Consider the following 17407-nt stretch of genomic DNA (forward strand, 5'->3'; position numbering starts at 1 on the left):
CCTAGCCGCTTGTACTTCCCAGCCTTAGCTCTGCCCCCAAGGCCCTCTCTTGCCCCCTTTGACGGTCTAGCAGTACTTCCCACCAATGCATTTTTCTCTGCGGTCTCTAGACCTTTGCCTGGCGTGTTCCCTCCCGCTGCAGCTTCTTTCTCTAAGCGCCCCTCCTTTCCTCTGGCTACTTCTTGATCCTCCTCCAAGACGGGACTGTCAGCACCTGCTTGCGATGCCTGCCCGTCTGGATGGCTGGCCCCTTTTCTGTGTTTCTGGAGCTCTGTATGCTCACCTCCCTCTATGCAGTCGTCCCCCCATCTCAGTGCGTTGGTCTGTCTGTCTGTCTGCGCCCCACTGGGTTCTGAGCTCCCTGGAGACCAGGAGAATGCCTATTAAGGCATGTCTTGTTCACTTCAGAGTTTGTGGTGCCTGGCAAGTAGTTGGGCATCTCAATGTGTATATTGAACCAGTCGGAAACTCTCTGTCCAGAAAGAAGGTCACATTTAAAATACATAGAAGGCAGCATGTGAGTAAGGGGGAAATGCCTGTACCAAGCAGGCCCTTGGTGGCTTGTGGATGAAGGAACAAGTGAATGGAGTGTGTGGAGAGAGGCGGGGACAGTGGTGTTAACGGAGAGTTTGACTAACCAGGACAAAGACGCAGCACACAAATCCCCGGCCCTGAACCCTCCCTGCCTTCCCTCGTCACAGGTGTCTGACAACAAAGCATCCCTGCCGCCCAAGCCAGGGACCATGGCAGCAGGTGGCGGTGGGCCAGCCCCTCTGTCCTCAGCGGCGCCCTCCCCCCTGTCATCCTCTTTGGGAACAGCTGGACACAGAGCCAACTCCCCGTCTCTGTTCGGCACGGAAGGAAAACCAAAGATGGAGCCTGCGGCCAGCAGCCAGGCGGCCGTGGAGGAGCTAAGGACACAGGTCCGCGAGCTGAGGAGCATCATCGAGACCATGAAGGACCAGCAGAAGTGAGTGCCTGGGGACTCTTGGGGGCCGTCACCCAGGTTGCTCTCTGCCAGGCCAGCACCTAGTTCTGAAAGCATGGATCCCAGCCTGCCTTGGAGGGCGGGCCTGGTCTCCCCGGTGATGGTGGCAGCAATGGTGGGAGTGCGTGTAGACCCCGAGAGTCTTAATTTATACCTAAATTTTGCTGCATGTTTTTGCTGGACTTACTGTGTGCAGGAAGGGCACGGGCTGGCCATGGGGCATAGAGGGATGAGTCTATTGCAGGGACTGATGCTCTCAGCAGGCTGCTAAGAAGAAAAGCATTTAAATCCCCCATAAAATACAGTATGTACATGAACCACTTCTTAAATAAGCTCAACAGCTAGCTTTTCCTCTTGCAACAGAAAAATGGCAATTTCTTCACTTAGCTGCCAGATGAAGCAGTTGGCCTGCATTGAGGTACAAGTAATGTATGAAGAAGATGTAGGGAATCTTGAAGCCCAAGATTTTACACTCAGTAAGATGTTCTCACCATGAGACTGCAGTGGGCGGGGCGGGGCAGTGGGGGTCTTTCTTCCTGCATGGCTGCACACACACTCTCGCCACATCTCTAATCCTCAAGGAGCACTTTGTTGAGGAGAAAGACCTGGACACAAAAATAAGTATCATACATCATTATCATCCAGGATGTGGTTTGCAATGACAAAGCCCATAGGAGGATTAGAAGTAGAGAATGGGCATGGTGGCTCATGCCTGTAATCTCAGCACTTTGGGAGGCCAAGGCAGGTGAATCACCTGAGGTCAGGAGTTTGAGACTAGCCTGGCCAACATGGCGAAACCCTGTCTCTACTAAAAATACAAAAAAATTAGTTGGCCGTGGTGGCTTGCACCTGTAATCCCAGCCACTTGGGAGGCTGAGGCAGGAGAATTGCTTGAACCCAGGAGGAGGAGGTTGCAGTGAGCCAAGATTGCGCCACTGCACTCCAGCATGGGTGACAGAGCGAGACTCCGTCTAAAAAAAAAAAAAAAGTAGGGAGGCACTGCTCTGAGTAAACTGAGGCTCGAGGAGTTTAGGGATCAGTTAGCTGTTTCTTGAGAGAATCAAGGGAGGTACCTCAAAGAGTTATTTCCCGGGTAGGATTTTGAACGATGATTTAGGATTGCCAAGAGCACACTACTCCAGCAGCGAAAACATCATGTTGATTCCTGGCCACACGGGGCAGCCTAGTGAGGTCAACACATCCCCAGATGACTGGCCTCCTTGGATTGGAGGTGCCTGAGGTGGTGACAGGAGATGCAGCCAGAGACTTACAGCGATGAAGCCCTCTGCCAGTCTGAGGTCAGCAGAAGCCCTGTCACCTGCCTCCCTCTACGTGGCTTGAGGGCCCTAATGTGTTTTGTGGTCACTTTGGGGGGATAACTGGGTTAAGCAAACTTAAGTTCTTTTCTGAAGGGCTCTTCAGAGCCTTCGCTTTGCATTGGGAGGATGGAGAGGATAGCATATGCAAGGTGTCCCACACCTGCTTAATCACAGAACCTTTTTTTTCCAGAGCATCCTAGGATGAGGGTTCCATGGAATTCGCTTTGAGTAATGTGGCTCTAAGCGGGTTCTGTTCCACTCAGGCTGGGAGGGAATTGAAGCCTCTTGGACTTACCCCAGCCTGGAAGAGATCCATCAGATTAATATACAGGACTGACAGATGGTACTTGAGAAGGAATCCTGGGGCCAGCCAGGCTACCTCTAACCCCTTAAAGTCCCCAGCTCCTATCTGGCTCTGGAGGTTACTCATTTGGGTACCCAAAGGCCCCATCCACGTCCAGGTGACCTGTGTCCCTTTCCTAGACAGGACATCCCAGAGGCCCCAGGATACCCCAGAGCATTGGTTATTGCCTTCTGAACAGGACCATCATGGCATCAGACTGGCTTGAATTCAGGGCTTTAGCCGTTTGGACCCTCTGAGAGGTGCCTGCAACATCTGAAATGCCCTGTGCTTCCGGGCTGCCACACCATGTTTCTCCCCCACTGTGAAGCCTGCAAATAGTTGGTGGGAATTGTCTTTCCCCGGCCAACATCTCTTGAGTCAACACCCCACAGTGGCCTCTCTTCCAAAGCCTGCCTTTTGCTGCCTACGTCAGTCTGGCCTTCGTGCCCAGGGTCAGTGGGTCCCTACTAGTCTCTTGTATTAGTTCTTCATGTCAGTTTCCTGTTAGCCTTCAACTCAAGTCCACACCAGCTCTCCTTATCCCCAAATAAGCTGGTTCTCACCTCCCTGCTTTTCTCTGGCTTTTCTCTGTCAATTCCCCTGTGTTTCTTCCTCCTCATAGACTTACGCTCATTTTCATTTCACTAGTTCAAGACTTAGTGACTTTCTTTGGACTGCTTTCCCCAATTAACTCCCCACAGCTGGACTGCTTGAGGCTTTGCCTGCCAGTCTCCTGGGGTTGGAGCATTTGCTTGGAGTCTCACCTTCTTCCTTCCTAATCCCTAAGTAGTACCCACTGAGATATGGGTGCATGATGTGTGCTTAAATAAATACAGTAATGAATCACAACTGGTTCATATTCGTTGTGATATAAACCCAGTATGTTGACAGCAGAGCTGGGACACTGCCCCAGAGAATAGGGACCATCATCGTGCTCATCCGAAGTGAGAAAATGCAATATAACTTCCACCTTATTTTACTGTGGTGTCTCAGGCATCTTTGTTTCTTGATTTTCCAATCCAGTCTGTAAAAATATGCATGTAAAATGGAGGGTTGGATACCTGAAAATGGAGGACAGCTCTCTGCCCAGTGTTTGGATGGTTGCAGTGTCCTAAGTATAGAGCCCTAACTTTGTGGGATGGTTAGTGCTGTGCACTTCATTATTTTTCATGTTGGAAAGGGCATTAGGCCGTGGATCCTAAGTCATGCCAGTTTCTCTAAGACATGATTGCCATACCGTTACTCCAATTATTTTACCCCCAAGTTTTTGGGACTTACTGTGTAGGATTTTGTGAGAATCCATGAAAACATACCAGTAACCTTTCAGCAATTAAAAACCCTATTGAAAATAAAGGAAATAGGCCAGGTGTGGTGGCTTATGCCTGTAATCCTAGCACTTTGGGAGGCTGAGGTGGGCTGATCACCTGAGGTGAGGGGTTCGGGACCAGCCTGGCCAACATGATGAAACCCCGTCTCTACTAAAAATACAAAAATTAGCCAGGCATGGTGGTGTGTGCCTGTAATCCCAGCTCCTCGGGAGGCTGAGGCAGGAGAATCGCTTGAACCCAGGAGGCAGAGGTTGCCGTGAGCCGAGATCACCCCACTGAACTCCAGCCTGGGCAACAGAGTGAGACTCCATCTCAAAAAATAATAATAATGAAAATAAATAAATAAATAAATAAAATAAAGGAAATATATATGGAGTGGTAAAAACATCTGCAATAAAAATTACAAGAAGAGCCAGGCTTAGTGGTTCATGTCTGTAATCCTAGCACTTTGGGAGGCCAAGGCAGGAGGATTGCTAGAGCCCAGGAGTTCAAGACCAGCCTGGGCAACATAGACCCCCATCTCTACAAAAATAATTTTAAAAATTGGCCTGGCATGGTAGTGTGCGCTTATAGTCCTAGCTACTCAGGAGGCTGAGGCAGGAGGATCGCTTGAGTTTGGGAGGTTGAGGCTGCAGTGACCTGTGATCGTGCCACTGCACTTCAGCCTGAACAATAGAGCAAGCCCCTGTCTCAAAAAAAAAAATTATAATAAGTACATTTAAAGCCCAGTGATTTTGTAATAAAGGAATGGTTATGGGGAAGATGACAGAATATGAACCTGTCATATTCTGACAGGTTACGTGAAGTCTAGTAATTGGGCAAGTCAGGCCACCACGCTGGGCCTCAGTTTCCCCATCTTATCCTTTTGAGAGAAGTTTGGACTAAGGGATTTCAAAGATCACTTCCGCACCCACCAGTTGCTGGCTACATATTTTAGGGGCCCCAGAATAATGGTGAGCCTTACTGTCTGAAACAAATTTTAAGCAGTAACAATGCAAAGAAAATAATGATGTTTTGTCCACAGTTTCTTTGTAAAAAAGGATCAGATGGATTTTGTAGTGATAATAAGAGATTTCTGATCTCTGATGAAGGAAGTCTGGGATTTTGGTTAATTTCATTGCCATTTGCTTTTCAGACGAGAGATTAAACAGTTATTGTCTGAGTTGGATGAAGAGAAGAAAATCCGGCTTCGGTTGCAGGTGCGTCCCTTTGGGTTCTGCTGCCCGTGAGTCCTAGGCTCAGTGGGGCAGGACATTGTCAGGGCTTTTATTTCAAAAATAAATGATTGTCACTTCTCTGCAGATCTGGATACATTTCCTGTGACCATCTTCTTAGAATCGTATGGGCTTACTACATATCGTTTCTCCAGGAAGTCTTGGGGAAGGGAAACACTAGGAAATGTGCCCCAAATTGGGTTTCTCATTTGGAATTTATCTTTTTTTTTTTTTTCTTTTTGAGACGGAGTCTCGCTCTGTGACCCAGGCTGGAGTGCAATGGCGCCATTTTGGCTCCCTGCAACCTCCGCCTCCCGGGTTCAAGCAATTCTCCTGCCTCAGACTCCCGATTAGCTGGGACTACAGGCATGTGCCACCACACCTGGCTAATTTTTTGTATTTTTAGTAGAGACGGGGTTTCACTGTGTTAGCCAGGATGGTCTCGATCTCCTGACCTCAGGTGATCCGCCTGCCTCAGCCTCCCAAAGTGCTGGGATTACAGGTGTGAGCCACCGCACCCAGCCTGGAATTTATCTTAAACATCTCTGTGAAAAGCCCCTCTCCCACCTCCATTTCCAAGAGGCCTCATTATATGTGGTCGCTATGGCTCCAGGGGCCACAGCTGTCCACGTTCGGGGGCATTTGCTCTTGATTTCTCAGTGATGGCCATTTCTGTCCTGCCAGGGTGTTAGAGCTCTGTCCCCTGTAGCCTCTGATTCAACACTGCTGTTACCAAATGGCAGAGAATGAGTGGGAGTTCTGATTGACCGAAGGTAGACTTTTAGCTTTCATCCAGTTGGCACCCTTGTGGTGATGGGGACCCATGCTGCTTAACAAAGGATAGGTAGCTGCTTGCCATCATTTTGGGGGTGCTGACAGACACCCCCTTGAGCCAACCACAGCTGCCTTCCAACACTGCCAGATGGCCCAGCCTGTTAGGACCGCCTGCTCTACCCTCTGGCTAAGAAACTGGAATTATTGCTGCTTTTGACAAACTTTGCAGCCTGGCAGCCTGAGAATCAAAATGTGCACCATTTCCTAGTGCCTCGTGTCTGTGTGCCTGTTCTGTGTTGATGTCACTTCTGGCATTGCTGTTGATTGTCTATTCAGATGTCATGTCACCTTTAAAATTGTCAGATTGATTGTTTTCTTTCAGTCGACCAGGTTGATAATCTTTCAGCTTCTATAAAACCAGCCAATTCATTATGACTTTGTTCCATTCTTATTTTTCTCTTTCTAGATGGAAGTGAACGACATAAAGAAAGCTCTACAATCAAAATGAATACTTGATCAATGAAATGTCACATTATTCATCCTGAGTCCGAGACTCAAATTTTCTGCCCCAGCCAAAATAATCTTGTGCCAAAAGATTAAAGGTTTGCCTCAAAATGTCCCTGTTTGAAAGATTAGCACAAAAGTCTTGATAGCACAACACAAATTCCATCCAAGAGGAGAATCTTCCCCAGGGTTTAGTCCTGGGGCTGGCACTCGTTGTGACTTACACAGAGCAAAATTGTGCTAAAGGCTTTTCTACTCTGAGATCTCAATGCGAAATGAAAACTCAGGCAGCTTAGTCCATAGTGGTACTATTTTGATGATATTTTCCATTAATAAAATGTAATTTCAGATTATTCGTTTACAAGCTTTATAATTTTATGATTTTTTAATCGTGTTTTGTCACAGACTTCCCTAGTGTTTGTACTACACGTAGTCAGAAGCGAGTGTCCTTTTCTTTTGCTTCAGGCTAAGAGCTGCCTCGCTCTTTGTCCCCCCATTAGGATTCTATTACATATGCAATTGTAGGTTCAACCTGTCCCTTTCCCTGCCAGCAAACCCCACCACCCTAAGAGAAATTTTAGCTTATATATGATGGTATATTTACAAAAAGAGAAAGAGAAAGTCTGGTATTTGCAATGATCTGTGCCTTCTTTTTACCACCCTCTTGATTGGAGCTTTTGTGATGCAGCTACCATGATTCAAAAAAATTAAAAATTAAAAAAAAAAATCTGCCACTTATCCAAGTCCACTAGAGGCCACTGTCTTCAAAGCTTCTCTCACCGTAGCCAAAGGTCCTAAGAGGAGACAGCTGTGAAGTTGGGCGTGCTCTGTGGTACCAGCTGTGACTTTTCTATTTCTCCTAGTTTTAGGTTGTTCATGAAACTAGAAATGTCATCCTGCTTGATTTTTCATCAGCCAAGTTAAACTCCTGCTTTCTGTCCTTTGCACCTTTTGCGTGAACAGAATATGCATTATTAAAGCAAAAATAAATAAAAGTAAAATGCAAATGAAAACAAGGGAGGGAAAGTTGTATTATTTCCTGCACTGGGTTACCCGTGTGTGTTATCGTTTAAACTGTATTCACATAATGTCATTTGCCTTGCTCACTTGTAACCCCTTCCTCAGGTCCAAGAGAATGGGAGGAGGGTCATGTTGAAGTGTAGCCATTGGAACTTTCTTGCATTTATGGAGTTGCTTTTTCTTTCCCAAGGAAACTGATGTTTGCCTGTCCGCTTTATCTTTGTAGTATATGAACAGTTCAGCCTTAGACTATGTAACTGTTTTCTCATCCTTAGCTGAAAATGAGGGGCCTACTGTATTGCGAGACTGTTCAGGGGTAGGGGTGGAGGGGGTGGTCCCTTAATGGCCCCTGAAGATGTTGGATGTGTTTCTCAAAAGCTGCTTTGTCTATTTCCTGAGTTTAATAGTGAAACTACTAAACATTAATAGATTTGCACAGCCACAAAGAATGAGAGTTGATAATACTGAAGAAGTGATGCAAAAACAAGAAATCACATTATTGATCATTGATAGTATTACAAATAAATGTCTCTTCCTTTCTCTTCCTCCCTCCCTCCTCCTGCCTTCCTCTTAACCTATGTGCTCATCCTTGCTACTTGAGGCTGTTATTTCCCTCCGAGTATTTAAGGAGCCCAAACACCTTGGTCTTCCTGGGTGGGGGCATAATTAAGGGAAGGGAGTGTATAAGGAAGGAAACCTCATACCCTCCATTCCCATCCCTGGATATATTGCCTTTTCAGCAGCCTCGGGTTCAGTGTGCTTGGGGTCGGGAGTGACAGGTTCCCAAGAGTAGCGTAAAATATCCATGTACCCCTTGACAGTTATAAGCATTTCTGCGTTAAACTTGAAGATTCCAGAGATTCCCCACGACCTAATGATCTAAGAATGCAGATTGGATTCTTTGATGTTCAAATTTCTCATCTACTTATGAAAATCCCTAATTATATAGTTTTATATAATGTGTATACAGAGTAGGATTGTTGATGAAATTGAGCGGTTGGAACACCCTCATGGAGCACTGGCAACATGGAATGTAGAGAGCTGATGTCTTCCCCCTCATAGAGGCCATTGGCTTCCTTTGTATAAGGAGAGGGAGAAGTGATTCTGGAAGGAGAAGTTGGTATGTCTAGCTTCATTGCTGCCCCTCGGGCTACCCAGCAAGAGGATTCTGCGTCAAGGAACTGGAGGAGCCGCTACCCAAACTGCCACCATCTTTACTCTTTACAAAATGGACACATCGAGAATGTTGAAAAGCTTGGAAGTATCACTTTTGAAAAAAAAAAAATTATTTTGCATTCAGCATGGACTCGACCAGGCATCTACGGAGATTATTTTTTTGCTTCATTTTATAAAGTTGTATTTAGAAAAGTCTTAAGTATTGTGCTTTGTAAAGAAGATGATTAAAATGAAATTTTGTGAGAATACTTTTGTTCAAAGTTGTCATGGTCCAAGAGGAATGATTTTTTTTTTTTTGGAATACCATTTTTCTCCACTTTATACAATTAGATTTCTCTTATAGAAATATCTTTAGAAGACATGGAATATAGTGCCTCTCCCCCATCTTTCCCAAGTGAACAGAAATAATCTGTGAAATCTGTGCCTGTGAATTCTATTTTTTAAATTGTTCAGTTTTATACTCATATCTAATCAGAAAATGCCAGTTAGGTATAAATTCTTTTTTAGTGTAAAAAATTTTAAGTCATCATTATTCAAATAACTGTGTAAAGCCACTTTTTTTTTTTTTTTTTTTTTTTTGGAGACAGACTCTCACTCTGTCACCCAGGCTGGAGTGTGATGTTGCGATCTCTGCTCACTGCAACCTCCGCCTCCTGGGCTCGAGTGATTCTCCTGCCTCAGCCTCCCCAGTAGCTGGGATTACAGGTGCCTGCCACCGCGCCCAATTAATTTTTGTATTTTTAGGAGAGACGAGGTTTCGCCATGTTGGCCAGGCTGGTCTCGAACTCCTGACCTCAGGTGATCTGCCCACCTCGGCCTCCCAAAGTGCTGGGATTACAGGCGTGAGCCACCGCACCCGGCCTATTTCATGTCTTCTGAATTGATTCCAAATTGAAGTGGCTGTGGGGGCAGCCCCTTCCCACATATGACGGGGTGCTCATTGTGTTTGTGAATTTGGAATTCACAATAAAATGGGCTCTTCCTTTTTTCTTGTTGGAGCAATAGGTGATAACTTATTTCAACCAAACAACAGAACAAGGTGATGTAGTAGGTTGTAGCTAGAATTTTCTGAGGGAAAAGAAAACAAAAACAAAAATAAACTGAATTCCTGGCAAACCAGCTTCATGGAGCTGTTCTCTTTAAGTGACAACAAGTTTAATTAAATTATGCAGATAACTATGTAACAATGTCATTTTAGTCTTGAATGCTCCCTGTTCCCACCCACCCCATAGAATATTACCAGTTCTCCAGAAAGCTAATATTTGTTTGCAAGCTTTGAGCTCTTTGATGGGGAGGTGCCCTGGAAATGCAAATTTTCGTTATAGCTTCTATTAAAAAAAAAAAAAAAAAAAAAAAAGGCCAGGCGCGGTGGCTCATGCCTGTAATCCCAGCACTTTGGGAGGCCGAGGCGGGCGGATCACCTGAGGTCAGCAGTTCAAGTCCAGCCTGACCAACATGGTGAAACCCAGTCTCTACTAAAAATACAAAAATTAGCTGGGTGTGGTGGCGGGCGCCTGTAATCGTAGCTACTCAGGAGGCTGAGACAGGAGAATTGCTTGAACTCAGGAGGCAGAGGTTGCAGTGAGCCAAGATCACGCCATTGCACTCCAGCCTGAGCAACAAGAGCGAAGCTCCATCTCAAAAAAAAAAAAAAGAAAAAGGGCCAGGCATGGTGGCTGACGCCTGTAATCCCAGCAATTTGGGAGACTGAGGTGGGCGGATCATGAGGTCAAAGAGATCGAGACCATCCTGACCAACATGGTGAAACTCTATGTCTCTACTAAAAATACAAAAAAAAAAAAAAATTAGCTGGGCGTGGTGGCACGCCTGTAGTCCCAGCTACTCGGGAGGCTGAGGCAGGAGAATCACTTAAACTTGGGAGGGGGAGGTTGCAGTGAGCCAAGATCACGCCACTGCACTGCAGCCTGGTGACAGAGTGATACTCTGTCTCAAAAAAATAAATAAAAACAAAAGTTTTAAGGGATTTACAAACCAAATTTTAAACTAACCCAGCTGGTAAAAGCCATCCTGAAACCAAACGAAAAAACATGAAGAAATCAATAACATTTCCAAGGTTATTTCCCCCAAAGAAAAACAGAGATGTCTGTCCAGGCGAGGTGACTCATGCCTATAATCTCAACACTTTGGGAGGCCAAGGTGGGTGGATTGCCTGAGCTCAGGAGTTCCAGACCAGCCTGGCCAACATGGTAAAACCCTGTCTCTACTAAAATACAAAAAATTAGCCGGATGTGGTGGTGCACGCCTATAATCCCAGCTATGTGGGAGGCTGAAGCATGAGAATTGCTTGAATCTGGGAGGTGGAGGTTGCGGTGAGCCGAGATTGCGCCAATGCACCTCAGCCAGGGTGACTGGAGGGAAACCCTGTCTCAAAAAAAAAAAAAAAAAAAGAAAAGAAAACAGCGATGTCTTAGGAGACATACAGCAGATTCTTTTCAAGCTTCATGAATATTTCTTAGAGTCAATCTGAGAAAACCAAGAATTTGGCTGGGGCTGAAGCTCTGCCCTTGAATGCCGAAGGGAAATAGATGAATAGGGAGTAAACGGATGCCTGTATGAAATGCCTGCTCATTTCCCTGCTGTCGTCCCAAGGCAGCTCTCAGAAAATGTTCTTTGTTCTCAATCAGGGCAGTCTTCTTGGAGGAAGTGAATCTGGAAGGAGGAGAAGGACATGAATTGAAAGAGGAATTATCAGAGGAAGCTTCAGGCCTGAAGGTAGAACTAATCTGCTTTGATAGGGACGCATGTGGGTGGTGCTGAGAATCTGGGAGGGGTGATGAGGAAGACAAAACGGTACAGCTGAGGGTGACAACTTTCAGGGTAATTGAGGACACTTCACATGCTGAGGATGGGCCTGTCGATGAAAGTGTCACCAATGAATCTTCCATGTCTTAAAAATGTTTAGGCCAGGCGCGGTGGCTCACGCCTGTAATCCCAGCACTTTGGGAGGCTGAGGCGGGCGGATCACCTGAGGTCAGGAGTTCGAGACCAGCCTGGCCAACATGGTGAAACCCTGTCTCTACTAAAAATACAAAAATTAGCCAGGCGTGGTGGTGGGTGCCTGTAATCCCAGCTACTTGGGAGGCTGAGGCAGGAGAATCGCTTGAACGTGGGAGGCAGAGGTTGCGGTGAGCTGAGATGGTGCCACTGCACTCCAGCCTGGGCAACAGAGTGAGACTCTGTCTCAAAAAAAAAAAAAAGTTTAGGCCGGGCACGGTGGCTCACACCTGTAATCCTAGAATTTTGGGAGGCCAAGGGAGGTGGATTGCTTGAGCTCAGGAGTTCAGTACCAGTCTGGGCAACATACGGAGACCCCATCTCTACAAAAACAAACAAACAAAAATACAAAAATTTGCCAGGCTTGGTGGTGCGTGCCTGAAGTCCTAGCTACTCAGGAGGCTGAAGCGGGAGGATCACTTAAGCCCAGGAGGTTGAGGCTTCAGTGAGCTGTGTTTGCACCACTGCACTCCAGCGTAGGTGAGAGAGTTGAGACTGTGTCCCCACCGCCGCCAAAAAAAAAAAAAATGTTTAGAGCACCAGAGTGGTGACTGTAGGCTCAAATGTAGAACAAAGTCACCTTGAGAATTTTTAGATAACTTTTTTTTCTGAATATGAAGCGAATATTTATGCCCAAAGTAGAAAATACAAAATATAAAGAGAAGGCAGACATTCTCAGAAACAGCCTTTAATTTTGGTCTCTGATAAGAAGGTCATTCTGTATTTATAGTTTTATAGCCTGCTGTTTATACTTAATATCATTTTTTGTCTTTTTTTTGTGAAAACAATTTGTAATGGCTGCATAGTATTCCATCTGTAAATATTCCAGAAAGCATTTGACCAATCTCTTATCTAACATATATAGGGTGCTTATGGTGATGTGCCAGATGCCATGAGAGGCGCTGAATGCGACAGAGTCCCTGCCCTGAAGGAGCTCGGTGTCAAATGGGCAGAAGTAGGCAGGTAAACAGGCAAGTCTTCCTCAATACAAAACACAACCACATAGAAAAGCCCCCAGAGCTTTGGCGTGACAGAGGAGACACGCCCACTGGAGCCTTGAGGGGAGGGAAGGTCAGGGAAAGAAGCACGTTTCTCACGAACTTAATTTTTTTCTTTTTAAAATAAAGTTGTCATGGACATCTTTACGCATCAATCTATGTCCACATTTCTTTTTTCTTTTTTCTTTTATTTTTATTTATTTATTTATTTTTTGAGATGGGGTCTCACTCTGTCACCCAGGCTGGAGTGCATGCAGTGGTGCCATCTCGGCTCACTGCAACCTCCATCCCCTGAGCTCAAGGGATCCTCCCTCCTCAGCGTCCTAAGTAGCTGAGACCACAGATGCACGCCACCACGCCTGGCTACATTTGTGTGTGTGTGTGTGTGTGTGTGTGTGTGTGTGTATTTTTGGTAGAGACAGGGTTTCACCGTGTTGCCCAGGCTGCTCTTGAACTCCTGAGCTTAAGCAATCCACCCACCTTGGCCTCCCAAAGTGCTGGGATTACAGGTGTGGGCCACCATGCCTGGCCTATGTCCACATTTCTGACCTATCCTTAAGATAATTCCAAAATGTGGAACGTGAGTATAAGTTGCCTGATATTTTTAGCAAAAATCATTTTTGGCCAATTATAAACTTAGTTAATTATTAACATTAGCATATACAAGTGACTAACCACCCATCTTTCCTTAAAGTTGCATTTGCCTAAATCCTGATGGGGGTCAGGTCTGGATCTCTTTTTTCCTGATTGGTCACTGCTCCAATGTCACCTCATCAGAGAGGCCCTCCCTACCCCTCTAAATAAAAGAGCAACTTTAGCCTTGACCCACCCCCAGAGTCCCCATATCAATACCTCCTTCATTTATTTTCCCTTGCTTGCTTTGTTTCTGTTTTCAATCTCCCCTCACTTAGAATGAAACCACTCTGAGGATAGTGACTTTTCTGTCACTGCTCTATCCCCAGCACCTAAAACATTGACAGATATATATTAATAGTAATCACTTGATATGTAGTTGACTGAATAGATGAATTGGTAATTGTGACTGATGTCAAATACAATTTATTCTATACATTTGAGCAGCCCGGTTTGACCTTTACTAAAACTTTAGTACAAAACTGGGGCAGTAGGGAAGCTCCACAGCAAAAGAAACAGATACAAAGAAAGCCTTCAGAGCACTTTACTTCTATATGAGTCTCAGCCAACACCCGGACCGTAAGGAGAGTGCTTCTTGCATTACGATGGTTCTCAAAACCAAGTTCATGTCATCTGAACACCATTTTCTCTAAGACGTCCAGTCACTACTTAGAAACCTGTGGCTACCTCTGTTTTAGAAAGTAAAGTTGTTTTTTTTTTTCCTATACTCATTCTGGAGGAAAAAAAAGAAACGAATTCTGGGCTGAAAATGGTGGCTCAAGCCTGTAATCACAGCACTTTGGGAGGCCGAGGCAGGTGGATCACTTGAGGCTAGGAGTTCGAGACCAGCCTGGCCAATGTGGTGAAACCCCATCTTTCCTAAAAATAGAAAAATTAGCTGGGCATGGTGGCACATGCCTGTAATCCCAGCTCTTTGAGAGGCTGAGGCGAGTGGATTGCTTGAGGACAGAAGTTTGAGACCAGCCTGGCCAACAAGTCCTGTCTCTACTAAAAAATACAAAAATTAGCCCAGCATGGTGGCACACACCTGTAATTCCAGCTACTCAGGAGGCTGAGGCATGAGAATCACCTGAACTTGGGAGGTGGCTGTTGCAGTGAGCTGAGATCATGCTACCGCACTCCAGCCTGGGTGACTTGCAGGCTGCACTCCAGCCTGGGTGACGGCAAGACTCTGTCTCAAAAAAAAAAAAAAAGGGAATTCTTTGCTGACTCTTGATTCTTCTCTGAGGTCAGCTGAGAACCTAATTGCTCCCTCTCAGGGCAAACCATCTGCTCTCAAAGTGATGAGTAAGTGGGAAAGGTAGATAAGCGCTGAGCTTCTAGGAAGAGCCATACAGCAGTGGTTCTTAGAATGTGATCCCCAAAAGAACAGCATTAGTATCACCACTGGGGAACTTGGTAGAAATGAAAATTCTTGCGCCCTGTCCCAGACTTACTGAATCAGAAATTCTGGAAAGCAACCCAACAATCTGTGTTTTAACAAGTCCTCTCAGTAATTCTGATGCATGCATAAGTTTGAAGACCACCATCATGGGGGGATCAACTCATTCCCAGTGAGTTGTGTGTAGAGTAGCTGACAGCAATCTTTTCCAGAAATCTCTAATTGTCCTTGGCTGAAGCAAAACAAGGTGCACTACTCAGAAATAATGCCGTAGTCTATTTGGTTGAAACATGTGAAACTAACATTTTTTTAGATCAAATATGGTTGAATAGATAGGACTTCCAGTTTCAGCTCAGAGATATGGAAGAGCTGCATGAAATCCCTTCCTGTGCTAACAACAAGAAAAAATCTGGACAGACTGGAAATTAATAGAGAACTAAGTTCAAAGAGCAAATGGCCATTTGAAAATCTGGGCCAGGTGTGGTGGCTCACACCTGTAATCCCAGCAGTTTGGGAGGCTGAGGCGGGAGGATTGCTTCAGCCCATGAGTTCAAGACCAGCCTAGGCAACATGTCAAGGCCCCGTCTCTACAAAAAGGACAAAAAATAGCCAGGTGTAGTGTCGCCTGCCTGTGGTCCCAGCTACTTGAGAGACTGATGCAGGAGGATCACTTGAGCCTTGAGGCTGCAGTGAGCCGTGATCACACCACTGCATTTCAGCCTGGGTGACAGAGCAAGACCCTGTCTCAAAAAAAAAAAAAAAAAAAAAAAAAAAGGCTAGGCACTTCCTGCAAGACACAGGATCTGAGCATTTGGTTACCAAGGGCAGAAACCACCAGATGCCATAGAACTAGGTAGAAAGGTCAGGCTAGAAAATTTGACCAATTTCTGGAAGCCAACTGTGGGCTAGCTTGAGAGTGTGCAGCTCCTAAGAAAGACTGTCATCCTTCTGCAGGTTTTTCCTCCAGGAACCCCACCTGGTTCTCACAGGGAAGATCAGGGGAAATCCAGAGAAAACTCATGGTGCTGGCTCAGGAACCACTGAGAAATCTACTCAGACCCTTCTCCCTTAAGGAACAAAAGGCTATTCTGCATGGGGAAAGACATGGTCCGAGGGCCCTGGTGAATTACCATTGCAACTAGGGGAGGGAACTGCACTCAACTCTAGCTCTTCATCTCAACTAAAAACAATTCAACCTTCAGAGAAAAGGGCTTCAAGTCTGTAGACTGAAAACACTTGTAGATACCCACTGCAGCTGGGAGAAGGGAATGGGAGGGAGCTCTGTCCCTGGAGGAGAAACAGAAACAACTGTGAAAGTTACACCCGAGACACAAGCCCACTGTGCACTCCAAAGACTGAAGTTTAGAATATTAGAGAATCCATCCCCCAACAGCATGCTAACAAGCCTCCAGGAATAACAACAGCAGGGAAGACTGCAAGAGACAGACGTTGGGGAGCAGCACAAAGGGAAGCCCCAAAGCCAAGAGAGGTGGGGGACAAAAAAAGATCACTAGAGGAATCTGAAGTTTGTAATGTTCATAGGAAAACAAATCTCAACACAGCCCAACTCCTGGCCGGATCAACATAAAGTCCCACACTAAAGGTTTATTATCTTAGTATCTGCTGCCCTATATACAATGTCCACCTTTCGACAAAAAATTACAAGGCATGCCAAAAGAAAAAAAGCATTCTGAAGAGACAAGTGATCAGATTCAGACTTAGATATGGCATTGCTATTAAAGTATCAGAGAATTTTATTTTATTTTATTTATTTTAGATGAAGTCTTGCTGTGTCACCCAGGCTGCAGTGCAATGATGTGATCTCGGCTCACTGCAATCTCTGCCTCCCAGGTTCGAGCAATTCTCCTGCCTCAGCCTCCCGAGTAGCTGGGACTAAAGGTGCATGCCATCATGCCTGGCTAATTTTTTGTTTGTATTTTTAGTACAGACAGGGTTTCACCTTTTTGGCCAGGCTAGTCTCGAACTGCTGACTGCAGGTGATTTGCCTGCCTCAGCCTCCCAAAGTGTTGGGATTACAAGCAGGAATTTTAAATAATTATGATCACTATGGTTTTAGTTTTAGTTTTTTTTTGTTTTTGTTTTTGTTTTTTTTGATATAGTCTCACTCTGTAGCCCACGCTGGAGTGCAGTGGTGTGATCACGGGTCACTGCAGCATCAACCTCCTGGACTCAAGTGATCCTCCTGCCTCAGCTTCCCAAGTAGCTGGGACTACAGGCATGCATCACCACAGCCAGCTGATTTTTTGTATTTTTTTGTAGAGATGGGGTTTTGCCATGCTGCCCAGGCTGGTCTCGAACTCCTGAGCTCAAGTGATCCGCCTGCCTCAGCCTCCCAAAGTGCTGTGATTACAGGTGTGAGTCACCGTGACCAGCCCGATTACTATGTTAAAGTCTCTCACAACCTAAGTAGACATCATGCAAAATCGGATAGGTAATTTCAGCAGAGATGGGAACTGTAAGAATCAAATGGCTAGAAATAAAAAAACACAGTAACTGAAATGAAGACTATCATTGATGGGCTCATCAGTAGACTTGAATATTTACATTTACTTGGCTAGATAGCAAAACTGAAAAAGATAAAAAGAGAGAAGGCAGCCATTAAAAGTATAGTAAATAAGAACAACTTTATGACATCTTGGGCATCTTTATGACATCAACATCTTAGAACAAAT

At 45.4% G+C, this 17407-nt stretch overlaps 1 protein-coding gene across 1 annotated transcript; it reads left to right on the forward strand.

Annotated features, from left to right (window-relative positions):
• The first annotated feature begins 678 nt into the window (after window positions 1-678).
• Window positions 679-7486, forward strand: LOC134758032 (SH3 domain-containing kinase-binding protein 1-like). Its single transcript, XM_063703628.1, has 3 exons — window positions 679-970; window positions 5114-5177; window positions 6433-7486. Exons 1-3 carry the CDS (start codon window positions 744-746, stop codon window positions 6472-6474), a joined length of 333 nt encoding a protein of 110 aa, XP_063559698.1. The 5' UTR covers window positions 679-743; the 3' UTR covers window positions 6475-7486.
• Window positions 7487-17407: the final 9921 nt, after the last annotated feature.

This window comes from Gorilla gorilla, chromosome 1 (assembly GCF_029281585.2).
Source record: "Gorilla gorilla gorilla isolate KB3781 chromosome 1, NHGRI_mGorGor1-v2.1_pri, whole genome shotgun sequence".
Lineage (NCBI taxonomy): Eukaryota > Metazoa > Chordata > Mammalia > Primates > Hominidae > Gorilla > Gorilla gorilla.

Excerpts from the sequence above, each read along its gene's own strand:
- LOC134758032 (XM_063703628.1), top strand. The coding sequence starts at position 744 with ATGGCAGCAGGTGGCGGTGGGCCAGCCCCTCTGTCCTCAGCGGCGCCC. Across the intron at positions 971-5,113 it reads ACCATGAAGGACCAGCAGAA|ACGAGAGATTAAACAGTTAT; the intron begins GTGAGTGCCTGG and ends TTTGCTTTTCAG. Across the intron at positions 5,178-6,432 it reads AAATCCGGCTTCGGTTGCAG|ATGGAAGTGAACGACATAAA; the intron begins GTGCGTCCCTTT and ends TTCTCTTTCTAG.